The sequence below is a fragment of the Patagioenas fasciata genome, chromosome 2 (assembly GCF_037038585.1).
Source record: "Patagioenas fasciata isolate bPatFas1 chromosome 2, bPatFas1.hap1, whole genome shotgun sequence".
Taxonomy (NCBI): Eukaryota; Metazoa; Chordata; class Aves; order Columbiformes; family Columbidae; genus Patagioenas; species Patagioenas fasciata.
In genome coordinates this window covers 124,106,209-124,133,394 of record NC_092521.1, presented here as the reverse complement: position 1 = coordinate 124,133,394, position 27,186 = coordinate 124,106,209, and the positions used below count along the sequence as shown (strand labels likewise).

The window sequence follows — 27,186 nt, the reverse complement described above, 5'->3', positions numbered from 1 at the left end:
TGCTTTGAAAACTAGCTCCAAATCCCGCATATGAAGAGAGCAACCAGTAATAAAGTTACTGAAGGCTCATTTTCTACTGGAATCTGTAACAGGGGCTACATATTACAATCATATCAGAAGTATTGTTTTACAACTTGGTTTTATAAATTACTTTGCTACAATGCAAGTGTGATAATAAAAAATGCTACACAACCAACCACACAAAGCACAGAAAAAGCTGAACCATTCAAAGAGCCTGGCTACCCCATTATAGTCATGGTTGCAGACACCAATATTAAGTGAAAAATACCTATGCTTTTTTAACTGTAGAAATCCAGACATAAGCTATGGTTAGTTTTGAAAGCTTGCCAGATTTTTTTTCTCTGGTTTTTTATTGAGGTAATTTTTAGCTTAAAATTTGATCTGGTTTCTGTTTAGAAGAGTACATGTGTGAAGTGTTAAAAAAAATAAAAAAAATCTGTGAGGTGCCCTATTGCAAAGTCTGTCTGCTGCCTCGGGAACTGCCTAGGCAAAGAAAAGAAGGTATTAAAAAAACCCCAAAAAGTGCTGATGACTGAAAGTGTGGCACACTGAGAACAGGAGTGGATAAAGCTACTCATAAGTCTCACTGACCCTCCTACACTTGTAAAATGGAACAGCATGTGTGGAAGGCTGAGTTATCAACTAAGCTTCACATTATCACCATCATTACTCCATTTTCTATGGTAGTGGCCGCCGTGCCAGGCATTTCCCTACACAGAGGCACGACAATCACTAATAATAAAAGGAAAGACAGACTAGTAGATGAGCTTTGAGGTTAGCATACACATTACCTCACATTGCTACATTTCCACAGCGTATTTTAGAATGAATTTGGACACAAAGCTTAAAGGAGCCTTGACAGATAAACTCAGCAGTTGTACCATGGATGGAGCTTGTGCAAAGCTAACATACGCACAACAGTGTGGAAGCAGTGGCAACGAGCGGTGTACCAGAGTAGAGTGGAAAAATACAGAAACTCTTGCTTTCAGAAAATATGAGACACACTTATTCTCAAACCATGTGACAAAAAGACTAAATGAGACAGATACTAAGTAGGGCAAAGGTATCGTGTTCTGAAAAAAACAAAATCAGCAGTCAATGAAGATTACCTCTGATAACTATGACTCATGAAAAACTACATTAGTTAAGCTACTCTGACATCAGTGAACACACCCTATGAAGACAACATGCACTGCACAAGTGACTTGCAGCTGCTCAGGAAAATTAATTCCAAAGAAAAGCTACGTCACTCAAACGCTGTCTGGTCACTGCTTAGAGATGGGCTGCACAAAAATCTGATTTCTCCTCTGACAGAGAGATGTGGAACTGAGATCAGAATCTGGTTACACAACCTTAGGACCACAGCAACACCACAGAAGTCACTGGAGTTTCAACAATGTTACAGAAGTCGTCAAAAACAAAGCCTGGGCTGAGAATTTAAAAGTGTAAAGTCAGGCTCAGGAGAGCATGGTTGGAGTCCAACCTCTTCAGCTGCAACTACGGAGAATGGAAGGAAGGAAGGAAACACCACATCAGAACATTTAGTCAGATATCGACACAAAAGTTTTCTCCCTTGGACCAACCTGTGAATACACGTAGATTCTTTAAAGAGACTCGGGTTCCAACTCAAATAAATAACATCATAGTACTGGCACAGGTCCTCCCAGGCAATCCAGAAAATGCCTAAAAAGGAAGTGCTGTTATTGTTTCCTTACCAGACACCTTGATTTTTCTTGTTTTTCCAAAGTCTATTTCCAGACAAATGGTATCATTAATATAAACCAACATTTCTGTAAAACTTAGTGGTAATGTCTGCATTGCCCAAAGTTCTAAATTGAAACTTAACCCAAAAAACAAGTTAGTCTGTGCTTTTCATCAGGGGCTTTCTGAAGCTGTCAAGATGCTTTTCATTGTTAAGCACTAAGACAAACGCATGAGGCAATCTGTTGTATTGAAAGATACATCATTAATTAATCGACCTGCTTTTCCCTTTCCTAGGTTTCTGGAAAAAAATGTCAAAACGTTACCTTTGCGCTGAACTCCTCCCTGCCAGATACTGAGATGGCAGTAGTTAAGCAAAGAGGTAATTTCTTGTCAATGAATTTGAAATATTAACAGTCCAGATCACTTAAAACCCAGAAAAACCTGAAATGACATATTTAAATACACAAATACTTCCTAAAGTTTTGGGCTATTTATTTTCTAGTATTTGTTCTACTCTCCCTCTCCTTGTGCTTAAGCATTTCTTTCCACCTTCCTGCAGGGATATACGACAAAGATCTGTATTATCTAAAGAGACAGTGACTTTTAAAAACTTTATTACCATTGTCTATTTTCTGAGCTGTTCTGGGATCAAAGTTCAAGTATTTTTGTAAATCTGGGGTCCAATTTCTTGTGTCATTTTCACTGTATCGTCCTTTCCAACGTAAGTGGCTCCAGGGATTTTTCAACTGAAGAAATCGAAGTCCCTAAAGAAATACAAACACTGGATTCATCTTGTCAAGATAATTGTTACATTTATATTAACATGGCATATGGACCAATAGCTCAAGAAATTACAGCATCATTAAGCTTTCTGGAATTTCCCAATGGAACTCAAGACAAAATAAAGTATATAAGCCATTAGATTAAAAAAAAAAAAAAAAAATTCAGTAGCTTCCCATCACAGACAGGTTTCAAAACATGCATCTGAAAGCATCTTTAGTTTCACTTGATACCTTATATTCTCTTATATCCAAGACTGCATATGCATGAGTTGGAACTAAACCCCATTTTTCTCCTTCCTCTTCCGACATCACCCCTGTTGCTGTTGTGATAAGGACATCTCCCTTGTGAAATCTGTCCAAAAAGAGGTGAAAATCAGCTTAACAAAAGTTTTGCAAGTTGCAAACTAACATTTATCAGACACTGTAATAATTGTATATTTTTACACTGTCCATTAGTGTGACCTGGCTTTATAAAAACTGGAATACATTTTTTTTGTAAGCAGAAATCACTTCTGAAAAAGCTGAGACAGTGAAACTATTTTCTTGCAGCATTTAGTTATAGGCTTTAAAGAAAAAATTATTATTTTAATCATAAAACAAAAATCAGGATTTATCAACCTGCAGTTCCATCTGTGTCACTTATTAAACTCTTCACAGATCTTCAGCTGAACACAACCGTGGTTTCATCAATACTCAGCCAATCACTGCGTATAGCAAATTAATAACTGTCACACCCCCAAGATTCTGAAGGAGCTTCCCCAAACCCAAAGAATGAGGAGTTCATGCTTCTATACTTTTGCAGGTGTTTACGCTGAAGTTTTGTGTCCCCCAGCATAGGCCTTACAGGATCTGAATTGTCAATTCACAACAACTGAGTTCTGCAATTGTTCTGAATTACAATTCCCAATTTTGCAACAATTATCATTGTGAAGACACATTAAGGTGTTTCCCAGCCCATGCTAAAATCCAAGTACCTACCCAGTGTCCCTAGACAGTTTAAGGGATCACTGGACTGGGGATTGATACATTTTCAGTCCAGCACAGGTGAACAATAGTGATGCTATACTGGCTACATCTCACCCTAACTGCAGTGACGCTTTCAAACTGCAATGCCAGAATATCTGAGAAGTTGTTGACAACTGAGAGCTCCCAGCCTACAGAGAAAGTACTGTAGAAAGAGTCACAGTCTTTTATCATGGATGTAGATCTTGCAGTCAACACAATATCCCCCTTCTACTGCACTGAAATGCACAAGAAACTGGTTGCAAAAAACAATTTTGAAAGATATCAAAGTAGTTACTAGCTGACATTTATAAATTACAGTTATATCTTTTACCAGAACTGTTATGGTAGGTCTGCAGATTAGCATTGCAGTTTTGACAGACTTCTGCTGTTCCTCCAGGAGATTTACTAATGGGGCATAACAAGCAAGATCTTGTGGTACAACTAGAAATACTGTATTATATCTGCCCTTAAGGACAGCAGATCAATTCCAAAGTCTTAGGCACTGTGTGGGAACACAGAATACATTTCCTTCTACTTTGTAAACACTTTTAATTTGTATATTGGTTCCAATCTGCTCTTCTCTGACTCTATATTTTATTTTCTTCACCAAGAAATGGGCTATTTTTTTTTCTCAAATGTGAAAAAGAAAAATCACTTAAAACAAAATCCCACAATATTTTACTCTTCTGTTCTATCAACGTCAGAAATACCTCAATCTTTCTTCTTCCAGAAAGCACATGGAGATTTTATAAAGCACAATTTGTAATAGGACCAAAACGTGATTGAAGGATCTGTGGTGACTGTACTGCTTTTACAGTGGTAACGCAGCAAGCATTTTAATTTCTTAGGAAAGAACAAACTTCTACCTCTGATAAAGCATTCTGAAAGTACTATCCTTATTGAAAGCTTGATTGTCAGAGTGCATAGCAATTCTTTCAGGTATCCAACCAGTTAGTGCATGGAGATCGATATTCTGAAATACAAGCATTCCAAAGGAATTAGAATAGATAATTCATCTATAAGCATACAACGTCCATATACAAATTATAAAACCGCCTCCAAAGAAATCAAGTATACACAAGTTACAATATATCTCTACACATAAAAGGTTCAAGATTAAGACTATATTAAAAAACCCAAACACATAAAAACTTATTTGATTATTTTAGGATAACGTTTCCAAACCGCCTCTCTCTCTCAAAAGAAAAAAAAAAAAAGGCTGGAAAGTGAACCGATGAAACAAAATGGAATTCCAGAGCAATGGAGTGGAGGTCTAAGAGAGCGATCAACTGTGCTCAATTCTATGATTCTATTTTGTTGATCCACAGACTTTTGTTGCAGTCTCAGAAGCACTGTTTGGAACTTTGCTATTATATATGCATTTTAAATAATTTAAGTTTCACTTCTAAGGCTCAGGGTTTGGGTTTTTTATTCTTTTTGAGGAAGCTGACACTGACATGTATTTCCATAAAAAGAGGCTTTATTCTCCCTATTTCATCTCCTTGAAATATTGCTTATTCCTTTTTCTTTTGCTTTGTACTCCTCAAAGGAAAAGCAGAGACTATAAATGCTTGAAGTGTCAGTAACCAGCACTGGTGGGTGGGAACTTGAGGAATTAGAAGCACAACGCTGCCAGTAAGTAACCCTGATTATAGGCAGGAAGCTACAACACATTTGAAAGCAGAGAGGGTGAGAAAGGTGGAGATTAAATGTCATAAATCAAGCTGGTTTTTCAGATAGCAAGTTAGAGGATGACCATGGGAATAACACACAGCTATTCTCACCAGCTTCTGTCCTCTAAAACAAAGCAGCCCAACACTGACGTCAGAGTGCATGCTACATTTACCCCTTATACAAAGCCACGTTTGTCTCCATAATGATTTTTCAAAAGGTGATGATTAACTAGGTTACCCTTCAAACAAGCGATTACCAAGACACAAAACAGAATGGAAACAGCATCATGAAATTAAAAATAAATACTGTTAAAATTTTGAATAATTTTAAATTAAAATCAGAAATGCTTCCTAAGTAACAAATGAAGACTGTGTGGGCTAATAATTTCAGTAAACCCTCCATCTTTTAAAGAATAATTTGCATGTCAGCCCAGCTGCTGTGCGATGACTGTTCCATTAGTAACCACAGTTTCCTAAAACCATTACATACTGATGCAAATGAGTGGAACAATCTGATAATCTTCCACAGAACAAAGTACTTGCTCCATCAATACACATGTACTAAAAGTCCAGCCTGTTTCTTTCCAAACTGACTCTCCTACCTAAGGAGGGAGAACTGCCCTATTTATTGAAAGACAGTTAGAAACCAAAATCAGCAGTATTGATGTGGGCAAAAAATTTTATGACTTAACCCAACACTTTCATCTAGGATCTATATAAAACCTATATACTTCCCAACCATAGGTGGCAATCCTGCAGTCAGAGAACTATTAGTGACCCTGCCCATCAAGATGTCTTGCTCATTCCATTTTGATGGAACAAATCCCATCATGCACAGCTAAGCATATTTGAGAAAGAAAAACAGAAAAAAAATATAATGAAACTGCAAACCAAATACTTGTCTCTCCAAGCAATTCACTTTGATTTCACTAGAAGGAAAGTTATTTGACCCAAGATTATCTAAGTGGAATTTTTGCCTCTTAGAAATAATCTAGTACTTACAGAATTTGATCCAGGAAAATCATATCCTCCCATGACCTTCATGTAAGCCTTTTCTATTAGCGATACCCATAATTCATTCTTATTGTTAGAATAAGAGCATAGAAGTTCCCCACTATGATCAACAGGTAACTGGTCATCTATGATGACCTGTATAAAAGAAACAAATGAAAGACCATCAGAAAGCTAATAAAGTATTTGGAAAGTATTTAAAAGATAAAACCTCTTATTATACAGCTTCTCAGACACAGCCAGACCTGACCATCATTCTTACACGTGGACATCTCTACCAATCCTGCAGTGGTTTGCCCAAGTGAACAAAAAATTCTATTGCCAGCTCCTACTTTCACTGGTCCACTGGGTGACAGGTGATCACCCGCCTCGCTTTTCCCTATGTAAAATGGAGATGATGGCAGTACACTCTTGTAAAGTGTCTGTCTAGTATCTATTGGAAAAGGTAGCTGCAGAAAAGTTGAGTGTAATTACCAGCATAAAAAGTAAAGAAAAGCCTAACAATTTCCCTCACCTAATTAGGAAGCAGCATGGACTATGCTTGGTAGGCAGCAGAAAAATGAACAGTTATTTATGTATAAGGAAACAAACTATTGTCTTCAAACTATGTCAAATTACTTTCATAGTCTCTAGTGCCAAATTTAAATTTCTTCTCTCTGGAAAGGAAAAACAACACAAAGCAGCAGTTGTGAAAGTACTAACCTTTCTTACTTAAATTAGGTAGAATATATCTGGTATTATTACAGATTGTTACTGCAGTATTTGCAGCCATATGAAACAGTTTCCCAGAACAGATGTTTCAGTTTCACATTGGCATTAGCCTGTTACGGATACAGGCCACCAACGCAGCACATTTTCTGGTCAAATCTTATCTGTTGTGGAATGAACAACCCTTTTCATAGAAGAGCAAATGGCCATTTATCCTAAGAAATGGGAGCCATTAGGAGATATGTTGAAAAGAGTGTTAAGAGCAAGACAAGCACACAAAGGATACTTTCCTGAAACATTCAGATTCTGGAACTTTGCAATTTAAGGACTTCCTGACCCAGAGGTTGCATTTTAGCAAATAATAGCCTTTGAAGACTTTCCCCTTACTCCTCTGCCCTGTTAATATGACCACTCAACTTTTGAACTCCACATTCATCAGTCACTACGATCTGCAATAATCGGTGCTACAGTTACGCATTGTATGAAGAAATACATTATTTTATGTCCTTCTTTACTGCACTTCAAAGAAAATGAAGTTGTTTGTGAGTTTACAAAGTTCTATCGTATATCTTCAGGCATCTCCTCTCCTTACTAAACATCTGTGGTCATTTGAGTCATTTCTCTATGGCCACTCAATGCCTATACTCTTCCCAAATGCCCCCCTCTCTATGTTTTAGTTCTGCAACTTCCTTTGTAAGACAGAGTGGAAAAGTGAATTAGTTGACACATCCTATTAATAAATATGGGATGCATAATTTTTTTCTTGTATGGTTTTAATAATTATTTTAGGCAATGTAAGGATTTTTAATGAATTTAATGTAAGGTTATTTTCATTAATCTCTGTAGAAGAAATAACTACATTCCATTACACACTTCCCAACCAAAACGAATCTCAACAGGTTTAACAATTAAAAACCACTTTCCAACAAGACATATCCCAAGTTTTTGCTATGCAAGCACGGCTTCAATGTGAAGCAGATCAGGCTTTTAAAATATATGACTTAAAAAGTAACAGTATTAAATCTCCTCAAAACCATTTACCTTTCTAGGTACACCATTGATATGAAGCTTCACCATGTATTTGCCACATGGATTATATTCTGGTTCTCCTTTCTTATTCTGAGGGTAAATTATACTGTTTAAAAAAAAAAAAAGAAATTGTGACCTGGCTGTATATACACTGATAGCAATAAAAGTGGGATTATAGGTTGGACTAGATGATCTCCTAACCATTCTGTGAGTCTGTGATTAACACAGCCTGTTTCTGGAATTTACACTGAACATAAATATGGAATTTTTAACGAAAGAGAAACTCAAATTTAGAAAAAATGACAGCGATGTTAAAATAGGTTTTCTTTTTCAGGCCTGGATCTTGCTGCAGGTCTCTGTTTATTGTAGCAACAAAAAAGAACATAAATAACCTAATAGTTTCTCCAGTAGAAGCAAGGCAAACGAATTTATCTTACCATTAAACAAATAGTGTTTACACAACTGTAGTATAAACACAGTATTTGCCTGAATGACAAGTCATACACTTGAAGAAGAAGACAGTGCAGAACTTCCTGGTCTTGAGAAGAATGTAAGTTCAGTTCTAACAAGTATAAATTAAAACAAGAAAATCCACGAACAATGATCACACACTGGTCTGGCAATGGGCTCCCAGCAGATTCTGCCAAATCCATGCCAAATTGATCACAGGATGCCAGCCAAGTAGAACTGAGATAGTGTCGTTAACAGCAATTCTACAATGACATAGATGCGAGATGGACCACCTGTTGCACAGCAGCCGCCATAGCAAGGTAGGAGAACAAACCTATAAAGCACTGTAAGTAAAATTTCTATTAAAAACAAAACCAAACCTTCCAAACTATTACTCCTCAAAGCACATCTGAAGTTAGACTTCAATGTCTGTATTCATATCTAAACAAAGCTGGCTTCCCTCACAGAAGTGCTGATGCCACGCAAGTCCCAGGGAGACAGGACAAATGCTAATTTTTACTGTGTCCAACTGTCATCAAACATTTTGCAAAAGCTTAACAGTATTAAGTCTGAAGAGATCTTAGAAAACAACAGCTACTTACCTCGTGATCAATTTTTTGTTATATCTCCTTTCATATGCTGCACTGATAGCTAGTGATGCCACAAAAGAACAATCTGACACTATTGTCTATAAAGAAAAGAAAACCAGTGAGGACATCTACTAACAACTTAGATACTGAAAGACAAATAGGGTGTGTGGAGGGAAGGAAAATTGTCAGTTAGTAATTCCCTTCAAAAGGGAAAGTCCCTGAGCCAAAAGAAGCAAAGTTACAACTAAAAGTCAGGAAATGTATGTTCGATCAACATGAGGCCCCTACACAGCAAACCAGAGTTACAATTACAAATGACAATCAGGGGCAAGAGCAGATACCTCAGCATTCACTTGCGCTTACTCCCTTTACCCCAAAACATGCTGTGAAATGTAAACCATATCCAATGGCACAATCTATTGTGGATTTCAGAATAGCTTGGGTCACCTGCAACTTGACACTGAATGAGACATTTCCACTGTTCTCAATGGGACGCTGTTTCCTGTCAAATAAAATTTTTTAAATATTGCCCATTATTTTTTCCATGCAGTAAATTAAGCGAACAATTGGCTGTAGAGTACACCTTGACTTTTTTCTTATTAATCTTACCAATATTTCTGGAAAACATGACTTTCAGCTGGAATTCAAATTCTGTTTTTCACTTTCACTGCTAACACACCTGTTTATTCCGCATGGAATCAGAAGTGATACTATTTCATTCTTTATTCAATCTCATTAGAGCCAAGGAAAGGACTCTCACATTTGAGGATTTCTTTCTGAACAAGAAGGTGTTGTATCCCCTGCTAGCAGCACAGATTTCTCTTTAAGAACAATTTACCTGCTTTATGCTGAAACTTGATACAGTATAAATCATTGTAGGGTTATTTGTTATGTCATCTGGTCGCACCCACTTGGCAAACATTGCTTTCTGTTTGGGGGATAATGGTAACTTCCCACATTTATCACTAGATTAGAGAGAGAAGAAGGTAGAAATAAATCAATAGCAGTTTAGAAAAGCTTTTCATGGTATGTCCAATCTTATATACATATGATACAAAATATGTGCAGAACAATTACACCGCTTTGTATACAGAGCTGTAAAACAATTTCAAAGAACACTACTGCTATGTTTGTGATTTTTAGGTAAAAAAAAAGCAGAAATAGTAAAAATCTTAAAAAACATGAAATAAAATCCAAGAGCTTCCTTCATACAGGACTGAAGAGGAGAAAGGAATTCCAAAAAGCCATCTACACCAGCAGACACTCCAATTCTTCACTTCATTTCAATTTGATGAACTAATAACAAACAGTTTCTTTAGTTCTGAAAATATTGAGGCTTGTCAATCAGACAAGCCTTTAGTGGAAAATTGAAAAAAAAAAAAAAACACCTAAACCAACCTCAGGTGTCTTTGTCAATTATGGCTATGTAACCCTAACATATTGTTATTGCTCTCAAATGTTCCTTTAAAGAGGAAATGGCTATCACCTTCATTTTACAGTTAACTAAGGCAGAGGGAGCTACACATGCTAGTGTACAGCAGAAGCAGGAAATGGACTCAAGTTGCCAGCCCAGCCCAACACTCCAAAAATCCAAACATGATGTTGCCCTTATAGGCCAGAAGACACAACTGCAAAAGCTCTGCAGAGCTCAGATCAGTTTACATTAAACAATTTTAAGATCAGACTACAAAATGAAAGTGGTGGTATTTAAAGATCACTGCTTGAATTATGCTTAAAAGCCTACTTAAACAATTTTAAACCATGAAAAAGAGAACACAGAAATACCAAATGTGGGAAAGCTTTGGAAATAAGAACTGAAGTTCAATAATTGAATAACACTTACGAAAATGGCATAGGGAAGGCAAAACGTTCCCTCAGATCAACACTCATGAAAGGTACATATTCAATGCCATTAATTTTTGAAGTCGTCCTGCAAGTTATAAAAAAAAAAATAAATATAGTTACAAACCTATCTACCATCTTTCAAAGACTAAGTTCAAGAAGGCAACAACAAAAATAGTTTTTAAAACTTCACGATACACGGTACTTCTGAAAACAATATTACTACCTCTTGAAAATGAAACAACTACTGTATTTATTTGGGTTTGAAATGTGCAGTACATTATGGCTCAGTCTCTAATCCTCCAGGTACGTACCTTTGGACAAGTCACCATGACAGAATAGAAATCATTATCAGCCACAAAGCTCTTCATAGTTCTAGAAATCACATCTAAAACCACGTTTGTCTAAACAGAATTTCTCAAGTCCCTTAAGCCTGTCATTTAAGAGAGTCTTAGCATAAGTTGACAGCACTTAACAACACTTAGATTTCATCTAACTGGAGGAGTATTTTGGAATGCTTTGTCAAACAACAATAAAAAATACTGAATGATTATCAGTAATTTTTTGACTAAAATACACAGAACACTGTTTTAAAAACAAGAATCATAATTAAATGTGAACATAATTTAAGTTTCAAACAAGGAGCTTACTGAAAAAGCTATGTGAGGTACTTCAAATAAAATTATGATTAAAGATGTGAAACAACTTGGAGGTTTTCCTGCAAGACTTAAAAAAAACCCAAACAACAAAAAACCAAGGAAGAAAAAAAACCCCCAAACCATCCAGAAAACCAGAAGCATTTACTGCACAAGCACTACAAGAGAAAAAAAAAAGAATTGCTTTATTAAAATTTCTTAATGCTCTGCAACTTTTCAAACACAAACACAAAATTTCTATCTTCAGGAGCTTAGTCCACTTAAATCCCCTAAAACATTTAGTCTGCTTGTTGGCTTTATGATCAAATCCTGGACAGTGCTGAGTATCGGCTCTGTGACAATCTTTTTTTATTTTATGGGGAGGAAGAAGAAGGTTGAAATACCTATCAGATAATGCCTTTTTTTTTTTAAGACATATTTGAAAGTTTTCAAAATTCATGAATTTGACTGAAGGTTTTATGGATTTTTTTTTATTACTTTTAGCTTATTCCACCTATAATAAAGAGCAAAGCAAAAGGAACTGCATGTAACAGAAGTCACCACTCTACAACATATAATGCTTCCTCAGTTTACAGTGAAGTAGTAGTTGTATAACCTGTAAAATCATTTTTGCATCTTGGGATCTCAGATCTTTCATGAACTCATTCAGGTGGTAGGTTATGTGTAACATAAAAATATAAGGCTATGAAAAATGATCCTGGCAGTCATTTACAAGAAATTGTCTTCTAAATATATTCTAGAAAATATATTCTGTGAATAAAAGCCACTAATTAAGTTACCATAAAGAATGCAGCAATTTGTTAATATGTAGGTAATACCAGCAACAGGGTTTGTAACAGGGTTTTCCAACCCTCTGTTTATATATCTCATGCTGCAGCTGTTTCAATCTACTGCATCAGATGCACAAAGGATGTGGGTACAAATGATAATGTTTTGGGAAAAAAATTTTCTTCAACTTACCTGAGTACTTCAATCTCTTCCGCAGTGTATCTCTGACCTTGAGGTTCACTCGCTTGTACTGCTCTGATTGTCTGTGGTTTATCATTTAAAGAAAAATCGGGTCCCAATGGAAAGAACGTTCTGACTGGCTGATTCGGTTTAGCTGCAGTTGACTTCTCCTTCTGAGATGACTTTGACACAGATTCCTTCAGTGCCTCTGCTCTAAAGCAGATAAAAATGCATTTTGTTTACAAAATGATAAAAATTATAGCTATAGTTCAATTATTTATTTGCTTGGTAAATGTTGCCACATATGTGAAATGGAATGAACCAGAGTTGGCCAATAGTTTTCCTATGAAAAATAAATTTCCAATGCCAGCATTTCTTTATTTTCCTGTTCAAGAACCAACTAAAATGTAGCATTTGCAACTCATATACAAGCTACTTTTGGCAGAACTCATTAGATTGTTGTTGCCTATAAATTATGCTAATAGGAGAATTTGTGTAAGTGCTCATTATCTGGAACCTCACAACAATATCACTGAAACACAGAGAGAAGACTGATTTGCATCCTCCTGTACCTTCAGGATTTAATTTGTCTACCAGCTATAATAACAGTAAAAACCCACTAGCATTCTCACAACCCAGCATTTCAACTGCTTGAAGACTGTGTATTCAGAAGCCTTCTTTTTTTGTTGTTGCATTAAGCTGCTGAATGCTCACACATATGCAAAATACAGGGGTTTTTTTGAACACAGACTGAGAAGTGCTGGAAACCAGCTTATCCTGAAACTTAGCTCAACATAGTCATATAATCCTTTAGGCTGGAAAATATCTTTAAGATCAAGTCCAACCATAAACCTCACACTGCAAAGTCAACCACTAAACCATGTCACTAAGTGCCATGTCTTCAGGTATTTTATAACAAACACCTCCAGGGATGGTGATTCAACCAGTGCCCTGGGCAGCCTGTTCCAGTGCTTGACAACCCTTTCTGTGAAGAAACTGAACTTAACACTCATGTAACTTGTTTCAGATATAGACTCCATTCCACTAGATCTACCCATACAATTAGATTGCTACCATCAAGATAAATATTTCCTGGTTTCCGACCTGTCTTCCTTATGAAGGGATGCTGACACCCTGACATAGTGCTGGCCTGAATTCAGCCTTTCTATAGAAGCCAAACACTGTAGTACTCTGATTTACCTCTCTGAAGACTGAAGTAATGCATCAGTACTAAGAATACACAGTCTTTTCCTAATTCTGCATGTCCCAAAATTCCCAGAGGGTTGGTACAACAGCTGCTATATTCAGTGGTAGCAGCTATCTGCCAGGAGAACTCTAGAGGAGCAAGGTCTACCCAGAATCTATGTTCTGCAGTACAGAACAGACATGCTAGATTGAAAATCCAACTAAAAGAGCGCACTTAGACCTGACAGCAAGTATGTTTATTAACACTGGCAATACTCACCTATCCAGTGCTTGCCGAGCCAGTTGTTTCAGTTTTGACTGGAGACCTGCTTCTGAAGTTTCAGTAGCCTGAAGTGCAAAATAAAAGAAAGAGATACACATGCAAAAAACCCAGAGGTTTTATAATCTCATTTTGTCAAATTCCACACTTACACATTACAAGGAGCAGTAACTAGCTATTTTTTCCAATTCGTATTCGAAATGAGCAAGTTTTTTTTTAAATCTCAGCATAGATAACCCATACTTAGTAAGCAAACATCATATTCCTGTTCTAGTGAATGTTCATGGAACAAATGTCATATTTAAAATTCTTCAGCATGTGAAATACTGTATACACAAAAAAATTGCCAGAGGAATTAACCATATTAAACCACAACTGGCAGAAAGAAGAAAAAAAAAAGCAAATGTTACATATAATACTGAGCTTAGATGTTGTCCTGATTCTGTTGTGGTCTCCAAGTTGGAGCCTCAACCTTTCCTTAGCAGTGGTGGGGGGTCAATATAGAGCATCTGCCACACTTTATTGTTGCCCTGCAATAAACTGTAAGAGATGTGTTCCAATTCCTTTCCTCAAATGAATAAAAAATAATCACGGTAACTTGGGAAAAAAAAAATTACTTTCATAAAATACAAATGAAGAAGATATCTTGCAAGTTTAAAGTCTTGTTCTTGCACATCTAAGGCATAAAATAATCTACGACAGGGCACCAAAACAGAGATCAAGAGTGACAACTTCCATTCCCAGTTGGGAGGTCAGCTATGACAGTTTACACTTTGGTTCTCCTTACAGATGAAGCCTGGCTACTGCAGCTAAACAATCTGCAAGGGGAAGAACATGAGGTGTGGCTTCTTCTGCGATACCCACAAGCAGGTTTCAGGTTCTAGCTTTGTACCTTGACCGATTCTCTGAGGTCAGCCAGGTCAACTGAGAAAATAAAAAAAAAGCAAGCTACTTTCTCCCCAAGAAACAAAAGTAGGAACACAGTCTATAAGCAACCATTTTCATTTGCAAATAAATTATAGTCTGGCGTTCCCAGTTAGAAAAGACTTTGAAAGATGTGTGAAGATAAGCACTGGAGATGGAACACCAGCACATTCATCTAGGAGCCAGCCACAGAAGAGGAGGAATGGCTGCTCTCCGAGTACTTCAGGGGTAAAGAAGAAACAAATCTCTCCACCTGAATATACTGAGGAGAAAGACAGAAGAAAAGCTTCAAGACAGAAGAGTTTCTTCAATCTTCTTTCATCCTGGGAAGAAGAAGGTACTTTTTGATCACCCCAAGGGACAAAGCCTACAGTCATCTCAACAAAATAATATACCAGTCAAGATTAAAAGAAACTTCAGCAGTATCTGTACCTAATGAAATACCTGATAAAAGCAGTTATTTATATGAGATAATGTCAGGCTAACTTCAATATAGGTAAGTAAAATTTGCATACACTGACAGAACAAGAGGAGGAACACCACAGAGGAAAAACAGCAGGTTGCTGCAGTAAGATTTATGTAATAGGCTGAAGATGTTCTGCTCCCACAGCTCAAGCGGAAAAACTAGAGCAGTTCTACTAACTCTTGGTCTGGTTACACTGTATTACCAAGGTTTTTATAGCCTACATAAAACCAGTTCAAGGAATTCTGAGAAAAGGTTTTACTCCAGCAAGTCGTAAAAGTAACACTCCCCTCCCAATAACCGACATCTGTTTACATTCTAAAAAAAGGAAGAGAAGAGAAAAAGAAAACCAGGCTTGGTGGAGTTACATTATGATGGTGAGCTCTTCCTGTAATGAGTTAGTTAAGGCAACTGGACTTAAGGGAAAAAAGCAGTACCTGTAATTATATTCTCCATCATTTACATAATGGCCAATTCATCCTTACCATCAATTCCAGTATGAATTTAATTCACTTGTAACAGCTTTAATGTTGAGGACTGAGTAATAAAGTAGCATTTTTACTAGTTTTGGCATCAGTACACCATTATGTTTTCAGAAAGTGTTACATGCAAAATTTTCCTTTAATGTAGTCAGAAAGTAATATAGTTGACACAGCAGCAAGTCATCTTCACTTTTAACTGGTTTTAATTTCTGTTTTAGTGTTACATTTGCTCCAGGGCAAAAATTAACATGAAAAAAGTTCCAGAATATTTCTAGTTTTTAGTATAATCCAGCTCAGGAAAAACATAAATCGCAAGTCCCCATAAATTTACAGTGTTGAACAGCAACATAAAGACTGGAAGAAACACTAACACCCCCCACCCAGAAAAAAAAAAGCAATGGAAAAAAAAATTAAAATAATAGTTTTTAGAAATACAGGTACTCCATTTTTAGCCAGCCTTTAAGGGTCAGTCACTTGTGTAAGTGGAAGAATTTCTTACCATCACGTAATTCTACCAAGTTAACCTGTAGCTTAACATACTGTTTTCAAACAGAGTTCCACCGCTTCCGTGTACAACTCTACAGCTTCTTCTGCATTGCCTTTATCATCTTCATCAAAAGCCTGTGTAACGAGGAAGTGAGCACGCTCCAAGTCCAACTGTTGTTTTGACTTCAGAGGGTCTGTTTTCTGTGACTGAACTAAATGAAAAAGAAAGTATTTAGCCTTCCACAGCAGCAGACGTAAAAACATTTTAACATGATACTGAAACATTAGTGGTTCTAATCAGATAGGTAATATCTATTTTTTGATTGGAAAGCAAATATTTCTAAACTTTCCTGAAAAACACCTTTGCAAGGACTAGAAAACTCTCCCATCCCTGAAGCAGAGATGCACTCTCAGGATATTTAGACTACAATCACAGAATCATTTTGGTTGGAAAAGACCCTCCAGATCTTTGGGTTAGGTCATCAACCATAACATAGCTCTAGCACTAAACCATGTCCCTAAGAACCTCATGTACGCTTCTTCTAAACTCTTCCAGGAATGGTGACTCAATCACTTCCCTGGGCAGCCTGTCAAATAACATAAATAATTTCTCTTTCATACTACACTAAGAACAAGGCAGTTTAATTATGTAAAATATTGCATCATATCTGAAAACACATCACCTGTTGCAATATACAAGTTCCTTAAGTGTCTACCTCATTTAATACCCTTATTAACGACCTGAAGGAGAAGATGGAGTGCACCTTCATCAAGGCTGCAGACACCACCAAACCATTGCACTCAAGGACACAGCTACTATTCAAAGGGACATAAAGAAGCTAAAGTAGTGAGCTGACAGAAACCTCAGGAAATTCGACCAGGACAAATCCCTGTGCCTAGGACAGAATGAAACTCTGCAAGGTACAGCTCTGCAGAAAAGAGCCTGGGGTCCTGAAGGACATCTAGGTCAGCTCAAGCCAGCAATGAAGGCTAACAGGACCCTGGGCTGTGTCAGCAGGAGCACAGCCAGGAGATGGGGGAAGCAATAACCATCCTCTACTCAGCACACTGTATCTGGAATACTACATCTGATCTTGGGTCCCTAGCAATGGTTGGGGCTGGAGGACTTGACATTTTGATAAGAAGCGGAAGGAGCAGCGCTTGTCGAGTCAGGAGAGATGGCTTTGGGGGGACCTAATAGGGGATCTAATAGCAATGTGCCAGTAACTGCGAGGTTATCAAGAAAATGGATTCAGCCTCTTCACTGCGGTGCAAAAAGAGTGAATGAGAGCCATGTGGCCATGAATTCAAACAGGAGAGAATCCAACTAGGTATATTTAAAACAAATAAACAAAACCTACCAAACAAAAACAAACAACCACAAAAACAAACACTAGAAAGACAACTGCACCAGAGACCCCAAGGAATTTCTGTCCTTAGGCATTTTCAGGACCCAACTGCACCTGAGCAACCTCACCCAAAATTGAATGTTTACCCTGCTTTGAGTAGGAGATGGGTCTATAGACCTCCCAAGGTCCCTTTCTGGCCATGTGATTCTATGATTCTGACAACTGCAGGAGTGCAAAAATCTGAGATTTTGGTCAAAGCACAAACACAAACTGGATTATACAAGAAAACCCTTATAAGAACTCTTTGCCCTTTCAAAGTTAGTAATTCTACATTAATACCAGAAACCACTTGCTTCAACTCCATTTTGCAGCTGAGGCTTAGATTTAAGTTTTGATTTGTTCCTGATCAATTTTTATTGTTATATTTAATTAATTTTTCAGGTTTGCTCTGCAGATGTGGTTCCTAAGAATACTTAAAAGGATAGAATAAAAACACCCAAGTCCTAAGGAAGTAAGTCTCTGCCTCATTTCTGATGCATTTCAGAATTCAAAACACTGATGTACTCATTGAATTTGTAGTCCTTCACAAAGTACAAGAAAATTAGATTAATGAAAAACAGAGCAAACATCATTGATACATATTTCACAGCACCGAAAAGCTTTCCACTCAATTAATTTAGGCAGAGGTTTAATTAGAAAGCTCCTTACCCACCTGCTGAATGGAGAGCTTGAACTCTCTCCAAGTACTCATTTATTTTTTCTTGAATATTTTCCAAGTTGGACCCTGCCATCCCAGCATAAATCAAGGCTTGTGCAGCTTCCTGCAGGGAAAAGAATTTGAGACAAAGTTAATGTTTGCTGCCTAGAAAATTACCTTCCATAAACAGAGGGCCTACAGCAGCCATGAGCTGCATGAAAGCAAGCTCCTACATCTGCAAAGACTCCATGGCTGCAGGGAAATTCTGCTGGAAAGAATAAGTTTCAAGTTATAAATGAGATCATGTCCAATTTCTCACACATGGGACAACTTAGAAGACTATTAAAAAACCTTTTCAGGTTATATAAGGCCAGATCTTAGGTCTGTTTGTATAGTAATGCATGGAATTAGGAGACTTTAAGTGAAGTTTTTCAAGCACGCACTGAAATCAGTTAAATAAAGCTCAGAAGCCATGAACTGCCTTTTCTTTTTAAAGCTGAAGATTTAAGGTTAGGAAAAAAAAGCTACTCACAAGTTACACACATTTAAGCTGATAATAATGAAATTAAAACAATATAAAAGCTTTACAAAATCAAATTCATAGATTTTTGGTTTAGAAAGTATTTTCTTTTAGTATTACTCACATAAAGCTATCAAAACTGGAAAGTCTACAAATTTAAAGTTTTCTAGCTCCTCAAACTTTGTTTTTTTACATATTTTTGTGTACACAAAACACTGGGTATTGAGGAAAATCTACTTCCAGGAGGGAGCTTAGGTGTCCAGCTCAGAAGCACAGTATATTATCCGCATTGACTTTTTCTGCGCTGCACAAATCTATTAGAAAAGATGCCTTCAGTTGCATAAGCTGTCTGTCCATTCACTAAATTTATGAAAAACATGTAAGGTTTGGCAGGGTTGTAATAAACAGAGCTGACAGTCTCAGAAGCGTATGGAGAACTGAAATCTGTCACTCACAAAAATGCAGCTAAAAACCTTATTTTGTCCTCATTATTGGCATAGGGGAAAAAAACCAAACCAAACCAAAACCAAAACACACTTAAACCACACTTCTGTGGCAATGCTCGTCTTCCCAGCAGCAGCAGAAGAGAGAAGGAGGTGGTCACATAGCAGCTGAGTTTAACAGCTGAGTATGTGGGAAGCAGAATAACCAGAGAGCTGCTCCACAAAGATGGTGCTTGAAGAGGTTGCTCTGCAGAGGGTGAGCACAGGGCCATGGCCAGCAGGTCTCTCGTGTGCTTTGTGGCCATCATTTTTGCCAAGCTTAGCAGTTTGTTCCCATACACATCTGCCCAGTTCGCCCAAGCTTAAAACTGATTCTGCTAGAGCCTGTACTTGTTATTAGGACAAATTTTCACTGACAAGCATCACAATACCAAGTACCGTATACTCCCTGTCAACATCCATCACCATATTACATCACATAAAATGTCAACAGCAACGGAAAGTTAAAAAGAAGACCTGTCCCATCTATATGTAGCAATTACCTACCACTAAGGTCTATCATACAACTGCTTTTTGTGGGGGAAAAACAAGCACTACAGATAGCTGCTCAAAGGATGTATGTATTTGTCTGTGACATATATCAACTATAGGTTGACAAAACAGGCACTATATACATATATGTATACACATAGGGCGCAAAGAATGAATGTAGATTTTCAAACCAATGCTGCAAAACCAATGCATAACCATTGTTGCTTCAGTGATTTCAGGCACAACTATTTTGCCTGGTTTTAAGATGTAATAAAAACAGATAAAAGACATGTAATAAAAACAGTCTTTTAGAAATTAAGGCTCTAAAGGACTGAAGCAGTTGACCAACTGTCTGCAGAGCCAGCACGCCAACTGCTTCCAGCAATAAGACAGACATGCAATTCAGAGCGCATATTTGTGATATCTTCAACACCACTAGTGTTCTTGAGCATGAGTAGCATGCCACAGTCACAACTACGCTAACTACTGGTCACCAGTTTGCAATTTGCTAACTGCTGGTCGGACTTGGTGACAGTCTTCAGCAGTTTTGCTGAAGTCCTCAGGTGCCCAAATATGTTTCTGATGTTTCTGTAGAGCACCACTAGCCAAGTTATCCTCAGCTGTTTCACATGTAGCAATCCTCAAGGAATCTATCAACCTTATGTGACAGCAGGAAGCGAACAGCACTTGCCAGCCTTAGAAACTCCATTCATACAGGCCTGTCTGTTATCTATCAGTAACAAACAGCAGCATTTCCCATGCTTCAGCCCTCAGGTCAAGTTCTTGCAGAATCCAGTTCAGCACCCAGACTTCCCACATGCTTATTAATTGCACCAGTGGGCTCTGAACTGCCTAGAGGAGTTGGTAAGAAAGTTGGTGATGGACCAGAGCTTGTTTGCACTGCCCAAAAAGCACATAAAGTATCCCCAAAATAGTAGATGGCGTTTTGTAACTGCTCTTGTTTAATCTAACATGGACAGCGATTCTTCAGGCAACATCCAGAAAGCCAAACCTATCTAGGCTATATCATACATAAACAATTCCGCTCTAACAAATCTGCCAAGTTTGCTCTCCCTCCTTCTGATCACAATAGGTTTGAACACTAACAACTTCACATACAATCTGACACAAGAGTCAATACCTTATCTTGGACTGCCAAGAGTCACCTGTCTGAACACCAAAAATCTTACCTGCAGAGTTTTGATTCAAAGCTTTCCTCGCACAAAACAGTGTCCATAATCAGGCTTCTCTGTGGCTTAGCTTTTGCATACCAGAAAACATTTTCTAGAGTACATTCTTTGTCACGTGTAGCTTGAAGTGCACCAAGACACTTCAAGAGGATATCACCCATATGCAGCAAGTGAAAAAGATTTTTCCGTACACTCTACAAAAGCGTACAAGAGTGATTATTTGCACAAAAAGATGGTTTTCTTCCGACGAGCATTTGATAATTTCTTCCAGATATACCAAAAAATGTACTGTAATAAAGTAGTACTGCACGCAGCTACCATACCATGTGTGCATGCTGTTGCTGATAAGCACAGGGCTTATCAACGTTATTATGGGTAACTGTAACTTTTGCATACATATACTTTACATATATAAACTTAGCTCACCCTACATTAGAAACTAGATATAAAAAGATACTCCTCTTTCTGTTCTTTCACATTTACATGCATAGACCAGCATGATAATAACACTATGCTTTTTATATATTTCAAAAACATCTCATACTCATGAAGTAAAAGGGCAACTACAGAACTGTTGGCAAGTTAATGGAACATTATTACTTTGGCAGGATAATGCAATATGTGGAATGATTACTGCAACAAGGATAAACATAGGGTGCAAAGGAATCCCTTCTCATGGGTGAGTAGTAAAGTCAGTGGGATAAAGAACTTTAATGTAACCTTGTAAAATATAAATTCAACAAAATAAGACAACTTAAAGAGTCAGAAAAATGCATAATGGTTGCACTGAAGCTACTAAATACCAGTAGCAAGTCTGTAAATATTGAGCAAGACACTCAATCAACCTCATCACACCCCTGGTTCCACCAACATGAACCTGTACCAAAATAATAAAATCAGCTCGTTAACAGAAAGAATATTCATATATGGTTAAAAACATGCCACTGGTAGCGTGTGATCTGAAGCTAGCTTATTGCTGAGCATCTCGTATTTCACCATGTACTTCTCTACTTATTTGATGATTTATTATACACCTGAGTTGTTTCCAGTTGCACACTTAAGAGCTTCAGTATGCTCACTTGCAGTTCTCCAAAATGCCCAGCACTTACATCTCTAACATAAATTGGAACAGGCTTTCAGGCCTGGCAGGACTAGAGGAGAGGCCAGGAATTAAAGTGAAGAACCAGCAGGGCAGAGACATTGTTAGGTTACAATGAAGCTTTCCTGAAAGGAGGCTGTAGCAAGGTGTGTGTCAGCCTCTTCTCCCAAGTGACAGGACACGAGGACATGGCCTCAAGTTGCTCCAGGGGAGGATCAGATTGGATATGAGGAAAAATTTTTTCACTGAAAGCGTTGTCAGGCATTGGAACAGACTGCCCAGGGAAGTGGTTGAGTCACCATCCCTGGGGGTGTTTAAAAGACATGTATATGTAGTTCTTAAGAGACATGGTTTAGAGATGGCCTTGGCAGTGCTAGGTTAACAGCTGAACTCAATGATCTTAAAGGTCTTTTTCAACCAAAACGATTCGATGACTCCCGAGAAGCCCCAAAGAGGCTGCGACTCCAGCAGCTGGAAGAAGAACGCCCATACCCACTTTTTAAGTACCGCAGCTGCAGCGCTGCCCCCGGGCCCGTCAGCACACAGCAGCGCACGGGCGGCGCTCCTTCCCACCTAAAAATAACACGCAGGAAAAATACATTTCGCAACCTGCCCTGGAGGACGTTGCTCCTCCGGAGGCAGACAAACTTTCTACGCGCACACCCGGCCTTCCGCCCTCTTCTCGGCTGGAACCGCCACGGCTTCCCCGAGGCCGAACAGCGCTCCGTCTGCGGAGCACACCGGCGGAGGCGGGCAGCGGCGGGGGCAGCGCTTCCCTCAGCGCACCTCCCTCCGCCAGTGAGGCGAGGCCGGGCCGGGCCGCAGAGGCAAGGCAGGGCCATCCCTCCTTCCCTCAGCCCTCGGGGGGCTGCGAGGAAGAGCGCAAACCTACCGGTAGCTCAAAAGCCACAGAACGACAAGGGGAAAGGGGACACCAGCGCCCTGAGGGAACCGAGATGCACCAGCACCCCCCCTCATACCTTGTAGTAGAAGACCGCTTCCTGGTAGCGCCCGCTCTGGTCCCGCTGCACCGCCAGCTGCGCGAACTTCACCGCGTCCAGCTCCAGCGTGGCGGCGTCCATGGCTGGTTCCCGCTGAGGTGGTGCCGCCACCGGCAGGCGCGCCCCTCTGAGCCCACCCCACCGGCTCCACGCCCGCCCGGCTGCTTCCGCCGCCTCCCTGACCCGGCCGCCGGCCCCGCCCCCATGCCAGCCGCCCTCTCCCCTGGCCACGCCCCCCCTGCCCTGACAACAGCTGCCCCGACACCCGCGCCTGGCCCGCCCCGCCCGGGGGCGCCGTGGGCCAGCACGCATGCGCGCATTTTTTTTTTTAACGGTGTAGGAGGATGTCTTATGCTGGGCAGGCGCGAGGGTTGTATTGCGCATGCTCGGGAGCGGGCGGGGTTCTCGCGTTTGACGGGTGCGCGTGCCTGCGGCGGTGAGGGAAGGTGGCGCGTGTCTGCCTGTGGCGGTTGAAGGCCGAGCGCGCGGACGGTCGTTACCCGCCCTCAGCCCGCCTCTGTCGCGATTGTGAGGCGCGGGAGGGGTGAGCTGAGCAGCTCAGCGGGTAGGGGAAAGCCCAAGGGTATTGTTACTGCTGTGTTCTAAAGTAAAGTCGTGTGGGGCTTTTGGGTTGTGTTTTTGTGTTAGTTGGTTGGTTCTGGGGTTTTGTTTGGTTGGTTGGTTTTGTCTCACTTTTTAATAGAGGTGTTTGAACCTTCTTCAAAGTCCTAAGCCATAGAGGCAGGTGTTTTAGTCGTTCTTAATATGAGGATAGGTTTGGGGTTATTTTACCTTCAAGAGAGCATTTTCAATGCACATCTGTGCAGAAAGCAAATATTATACTGCCCCTTCATGAAACAAACAAACAAGCCCACCATGCTTCTGGTGTGCTTTAGGTTGGTAGTTTTGTAACCTAGGTAACCTATTGAAGATTTTCAGAATTTTTTTTTGTTGTTGTTCTTCCCTTAGGTGCAAACTGCTCTCATGGGGAGGTGGCTGCCAGTGCATTATTTCTTGTTTGCATTATAGCTGCTGCTTTCCCTTCTCCCCAGCTTGTGCTGCAGAATGAATTCCCGAGGCTGAGCTGGGCTGGGAGGCCTTGTCTGTAGCCTTCTGGAAGCAGTATCTTCAGGGATCAGCCCTAGAAGGGTTGTGTCTGTGAATTCATGAATGGCTCTTTATTGTGAAAACTGGTCCAGCTATATCTTTATGTTTTCCAAGTTTCTACTTAATTGGAGGGGTGGGGTCTCTCCACAAGGAGAAGGCAAGGGGCAATTGGTCCAAGTTACACCAGGCAAGGTTTCATCTTGACATAAGAAAAAGAAATGTAGTAAGAACATCCATTTATTGAAACAGCATCCCTGAGGAATGGGTAGTCACTGTTGCTGGAGGGTTTTAAGATTGTATTGGACTGGGGACTAGAAAAATCTATGCTGTTTTTGCCATGAAATGTTGGACCAGGAGATCTTCTGAGGTCCCTTCTGGCCTGGCAAATTCTGAGATTTTACAGGCTTTTATTTCAGCCTGAAAACAGAGCTTATTGCAAGACATTGTTTTCATGAGATGTAAAGATACGGCCTGACAACTTATTCTGAAACTCACTTTTATGAGTGTGTGACTCTTCAACTTGTTTTCTGATGGTAGATTTAGGAAGAGGTACAACTAAATGCAGGAGTACTAGGTACTGAAATACTAAAATATACAAACTTCCCTCTCTGATTTTCTCATGTACAGAGTTTGTGTTCCTGTTCTGTCTTTTTCCTTATCTCTTTTGTGCTTTATAGACTGAATTGATATAAAATGCAGTAATATTCTGTGTTAAAGGTGACTTGGCCTTTGTGATCTGCTATGTAGGGGGAAGTTTTTGTAGTCTTCATAGCTTTGATTTTGGTTATGCTACAGATAAGACATGTTGGTCCTGTTTGTTTTTTGAAGTATATTTTATGCTATTTATATGAGCCTGGGAAAGATCCAGATTACACTAAAGGATTTTTCTGAATAAAGCTACACTGGTTCAGCGTTCCCTTAATGATACTCTGAAGATGAACAAGGAATTTCAGTCAAGGTCTGCTTCCATTTGATATTTAGACTTAGTGGCATAAGTTGTATAGCCTAAAATTAATTTGTGTGTCACGGCCTCAGACTAAACCATTTACTGATCAAATGCAACTCTGAAGTATCCAGAGTGACATGCATAATGAAAAGGAGACTGAACTGGACAGAATGACAAAATAATATCATTCCTTGTTTAAATCTTCATGTCAAAAACACTGCTTCTATAACATAAACTGACATCTCTTCTAGCCAGTTGGGCTTCAGAAATGTCACTTGGGATAATTAGTTTTCACTAATTAGTGGTCCCTAGTGATTGGCTCTCTTCTGATGATACTTGTGTGTTTCTGTTTCTTATGAATCTACTGTAAAATTCTGCAAGCTTTTAAATGTACACCGAGTAAGTTAGTGAGTTCTTGACTATGGCTTAGACTTCATATGTATCATTTTTTGCTTTTTGTTTGTAGTAGCATTTTAGTTTTGGAGCCAGATATTAAAATTTACTCCTTTTGTCTCTAGCTGAAGAAGTGTCAGTTCTTTCCATCCATGTTGATGTATCCCAGGCATTTAAATTTTTGTATCTATGATTAATTCTCATCTTCCAAGACACTGTGCAGAAAATTACTTCAGTCATTAAGGTTGTTAAATATAACATCATGTTGTTATTTGTGCTGAAGGCAGTAGTAGGAAATTGACAAACATTATTAGGGCTGATGATGATGGGCAGGAGCTTCGTTGATTCAGTCTTTATCTTGTTCCCTCCAGCTCTTGCCTTTTTGCAGAGGCAATATCAGATGAAGAAATTCAGGTCTCTGCTTCTCTTTCGTACTTCTTTGTTGCTAATTGGGCAGAATCAACTCATTGTCATTTGTCCTTCCTCTTTGAGATGTTTTCATCCCTTTTTTCCTTTTGTCTCCCATAATGCTATAATTTACTGTTTCCCAGCTCCTCCTCCTCCTCCTGCCTCTTGATTTTGATTCTTGCTGCTTAGCCTCTTTTTCTCTTTGTTTTTCCATATGTATGCTGTAGGAGTAGACATTTGCATGTTGGTGATGGTTCTTACCTAAGTTTTGTGTATTGCCTTACCTGTTTTCATTTGACTACAGCCATAGCTTTTAATTCTCCTAGGCATTAAAAAACAAAGACCCAAAACTTTGATGTAATTTGGTCTTCCATGTGTATCGCTACCAAGTGTCTGTGTTTGAATTCCTCCATGGTTACTTGCCCTCTGTGTGTTGTGGCAATACTGAGTCAGAACACAGGCTGCTGTAGTGCTGTATTCCCTTTGTTGTTTGTGGAAAGAGGACAAGAATAGGGCAAATTCAGTATAGTATTTTGTCTCAACTTCCCTGTAGCCTGTGGATTGAACTCGCACCATTGCTTCTGTTGCCTCTTGCTGGGCTTATTTTCAGTGAATTAACCTAATTGTTGCATTAGCACATTTTGATATTGACATTCAAAACATATTGTGGGAATGTGCTCTGTAGTTTAAATTTGTTATATGGGACATCTCCCTTTTTGAAAAAACAAACAAACCTCCTGTCACCACCACCAAAACAAAACCAAAAACAACCACTGAACTGCCTTCCAAATTCCTAGTCTCTTATGAACAATGTAAGAGATTATCCTTTCCCTAGTGCTTTTCTTTCACAAGGTGATTTCAAAACCTTCTACACAAGATGCTGTTTATATGCTGAGCTGTTGGATAGCCAGGATGGTGTTACCTCATAGCTTCTGTGGGCTGTACTGTTTTATGTCTAGTGAGACTATAGGTTCCTTCTATTTTTACAGTTGTAAGTACAGCAAGACTATGATAGTTGTTGCTACTGTAAAGTAAATAATAAAATTAATCATTATATTGGACCCCCTCCTTTCATGTCATTTTTATTATTTTAGTCATATTAAGTATGTTGAATAATATCTTCTACAGTAAAATATTACAGATTTGTGTTACCCAGCTTTGTTCAGTACAGTAAGCACCAGGTAAAATTATTTTAGACATGGGGTGAGTGATATATTAAAGACCTGGGCAGGCATTAGACTTAGAGGCATGCACGGAAGTGAC

At 38.9% G+C, this 27,186-nt stretch overlaps 2 protein-coding genes across 9 annotated transcripts in view; one reads left to right on the top strand and one right to left on the bottom strand.

The window, feature by feature from the left end:
- CAPN7 (calpain 7) overlaps nucleotides 1-23,249 on the bottom strand; it is a 35,182-nt gene extending 11,933 nt beyond the window's left edge. For 2 of the 3 annotated variants that reach the window (XM_065832625.2, XM_065832627.2), the window contains exons 1-14: nucleotides 23,049-23,249; nucleotides 18,301-18,409; nucleotides 16,294-16,451; nucleotides 13,885-13,952; nucleotides 12,432-12,632; nucleotides 10,817-10,903; nucleotides 9,812-9,938; nucleotides 8,986-9,071; nucleotides 7,946-8,039; nucleotides 6,188-6,334; nucleotides 4,379-4,485; nucleotides 2,739-2,859; nucleotides 2,345-2,489; nucleotides 1,605-1,704 (exon numbers count right to left, since the gene is read on the bottom strand). In XM_065832625.2, the coding sequence (XP_065688697.1) occupies nucleotides 1,605-1,704; nucleotides 2,345-2,489; nucleotides 2,739-2,859; nucleotides 4,379-4,485; nucleotides 6,188-6,334; nucleotides 7,946-8,039; nucleotides 8,986-9,071; nucleotides 9,812-9,938; nucleotides 10,817-10,903; nucleotides 12,432-12,632; nucleotides 13,885-13,952; nucleotides 16,294-16,451; nucleotides 18,301-18,409; nucleotides 23,049-23,150 (1,652 nt within the window). In that variant the 5' untranslated portion in view covers nucleotides 23,151-23,249. Of the gene's footprint in view, nucleotides 1-1,604; nucleotides 1,705-2,344; nucleotides 2,490-2,738; nucleotides 2,860-4,378; nucleotides 4,486-6,187; nucleotides 6,335-7,945; nucleotides 8,040-8,985; nucleotides 9,072-9,811; nucleotides 9,939-10,816; nucleotides 10,904-12,431; nucleotides 12,633-13,884; nucleotides 13,953-16,252; nucleotides 16,452-18,300; nucleotides 18,410-23,048 lie in introns of those variants that run through there. The other variant, XM_065832626.2, reaches the window with a different exon arrangement.
- A 224-nt stretch (nucleotides 23,250-23,473) lies between these two features.
- The window catches only part of LOC136097740 (collagen alpha-4(VI) chain-like), a 67,402-nt gene continuing 63,689 nt past the window's right edge, over nucleotides 23,474-27,186 (top strand). For all 6 annotated transcript variants that reach the window (XM_071804894.1, XM_071804897.1, XM_071804898.1 and 3 more), the window contains exon 1: nucleotides 23,474-23,634. The gene's annotated coding sequence lies outside the window, so the exon portion shown is untranslated. The remainder of the gene's footprint in view (nucleotides 23,635-27,186) is intronic.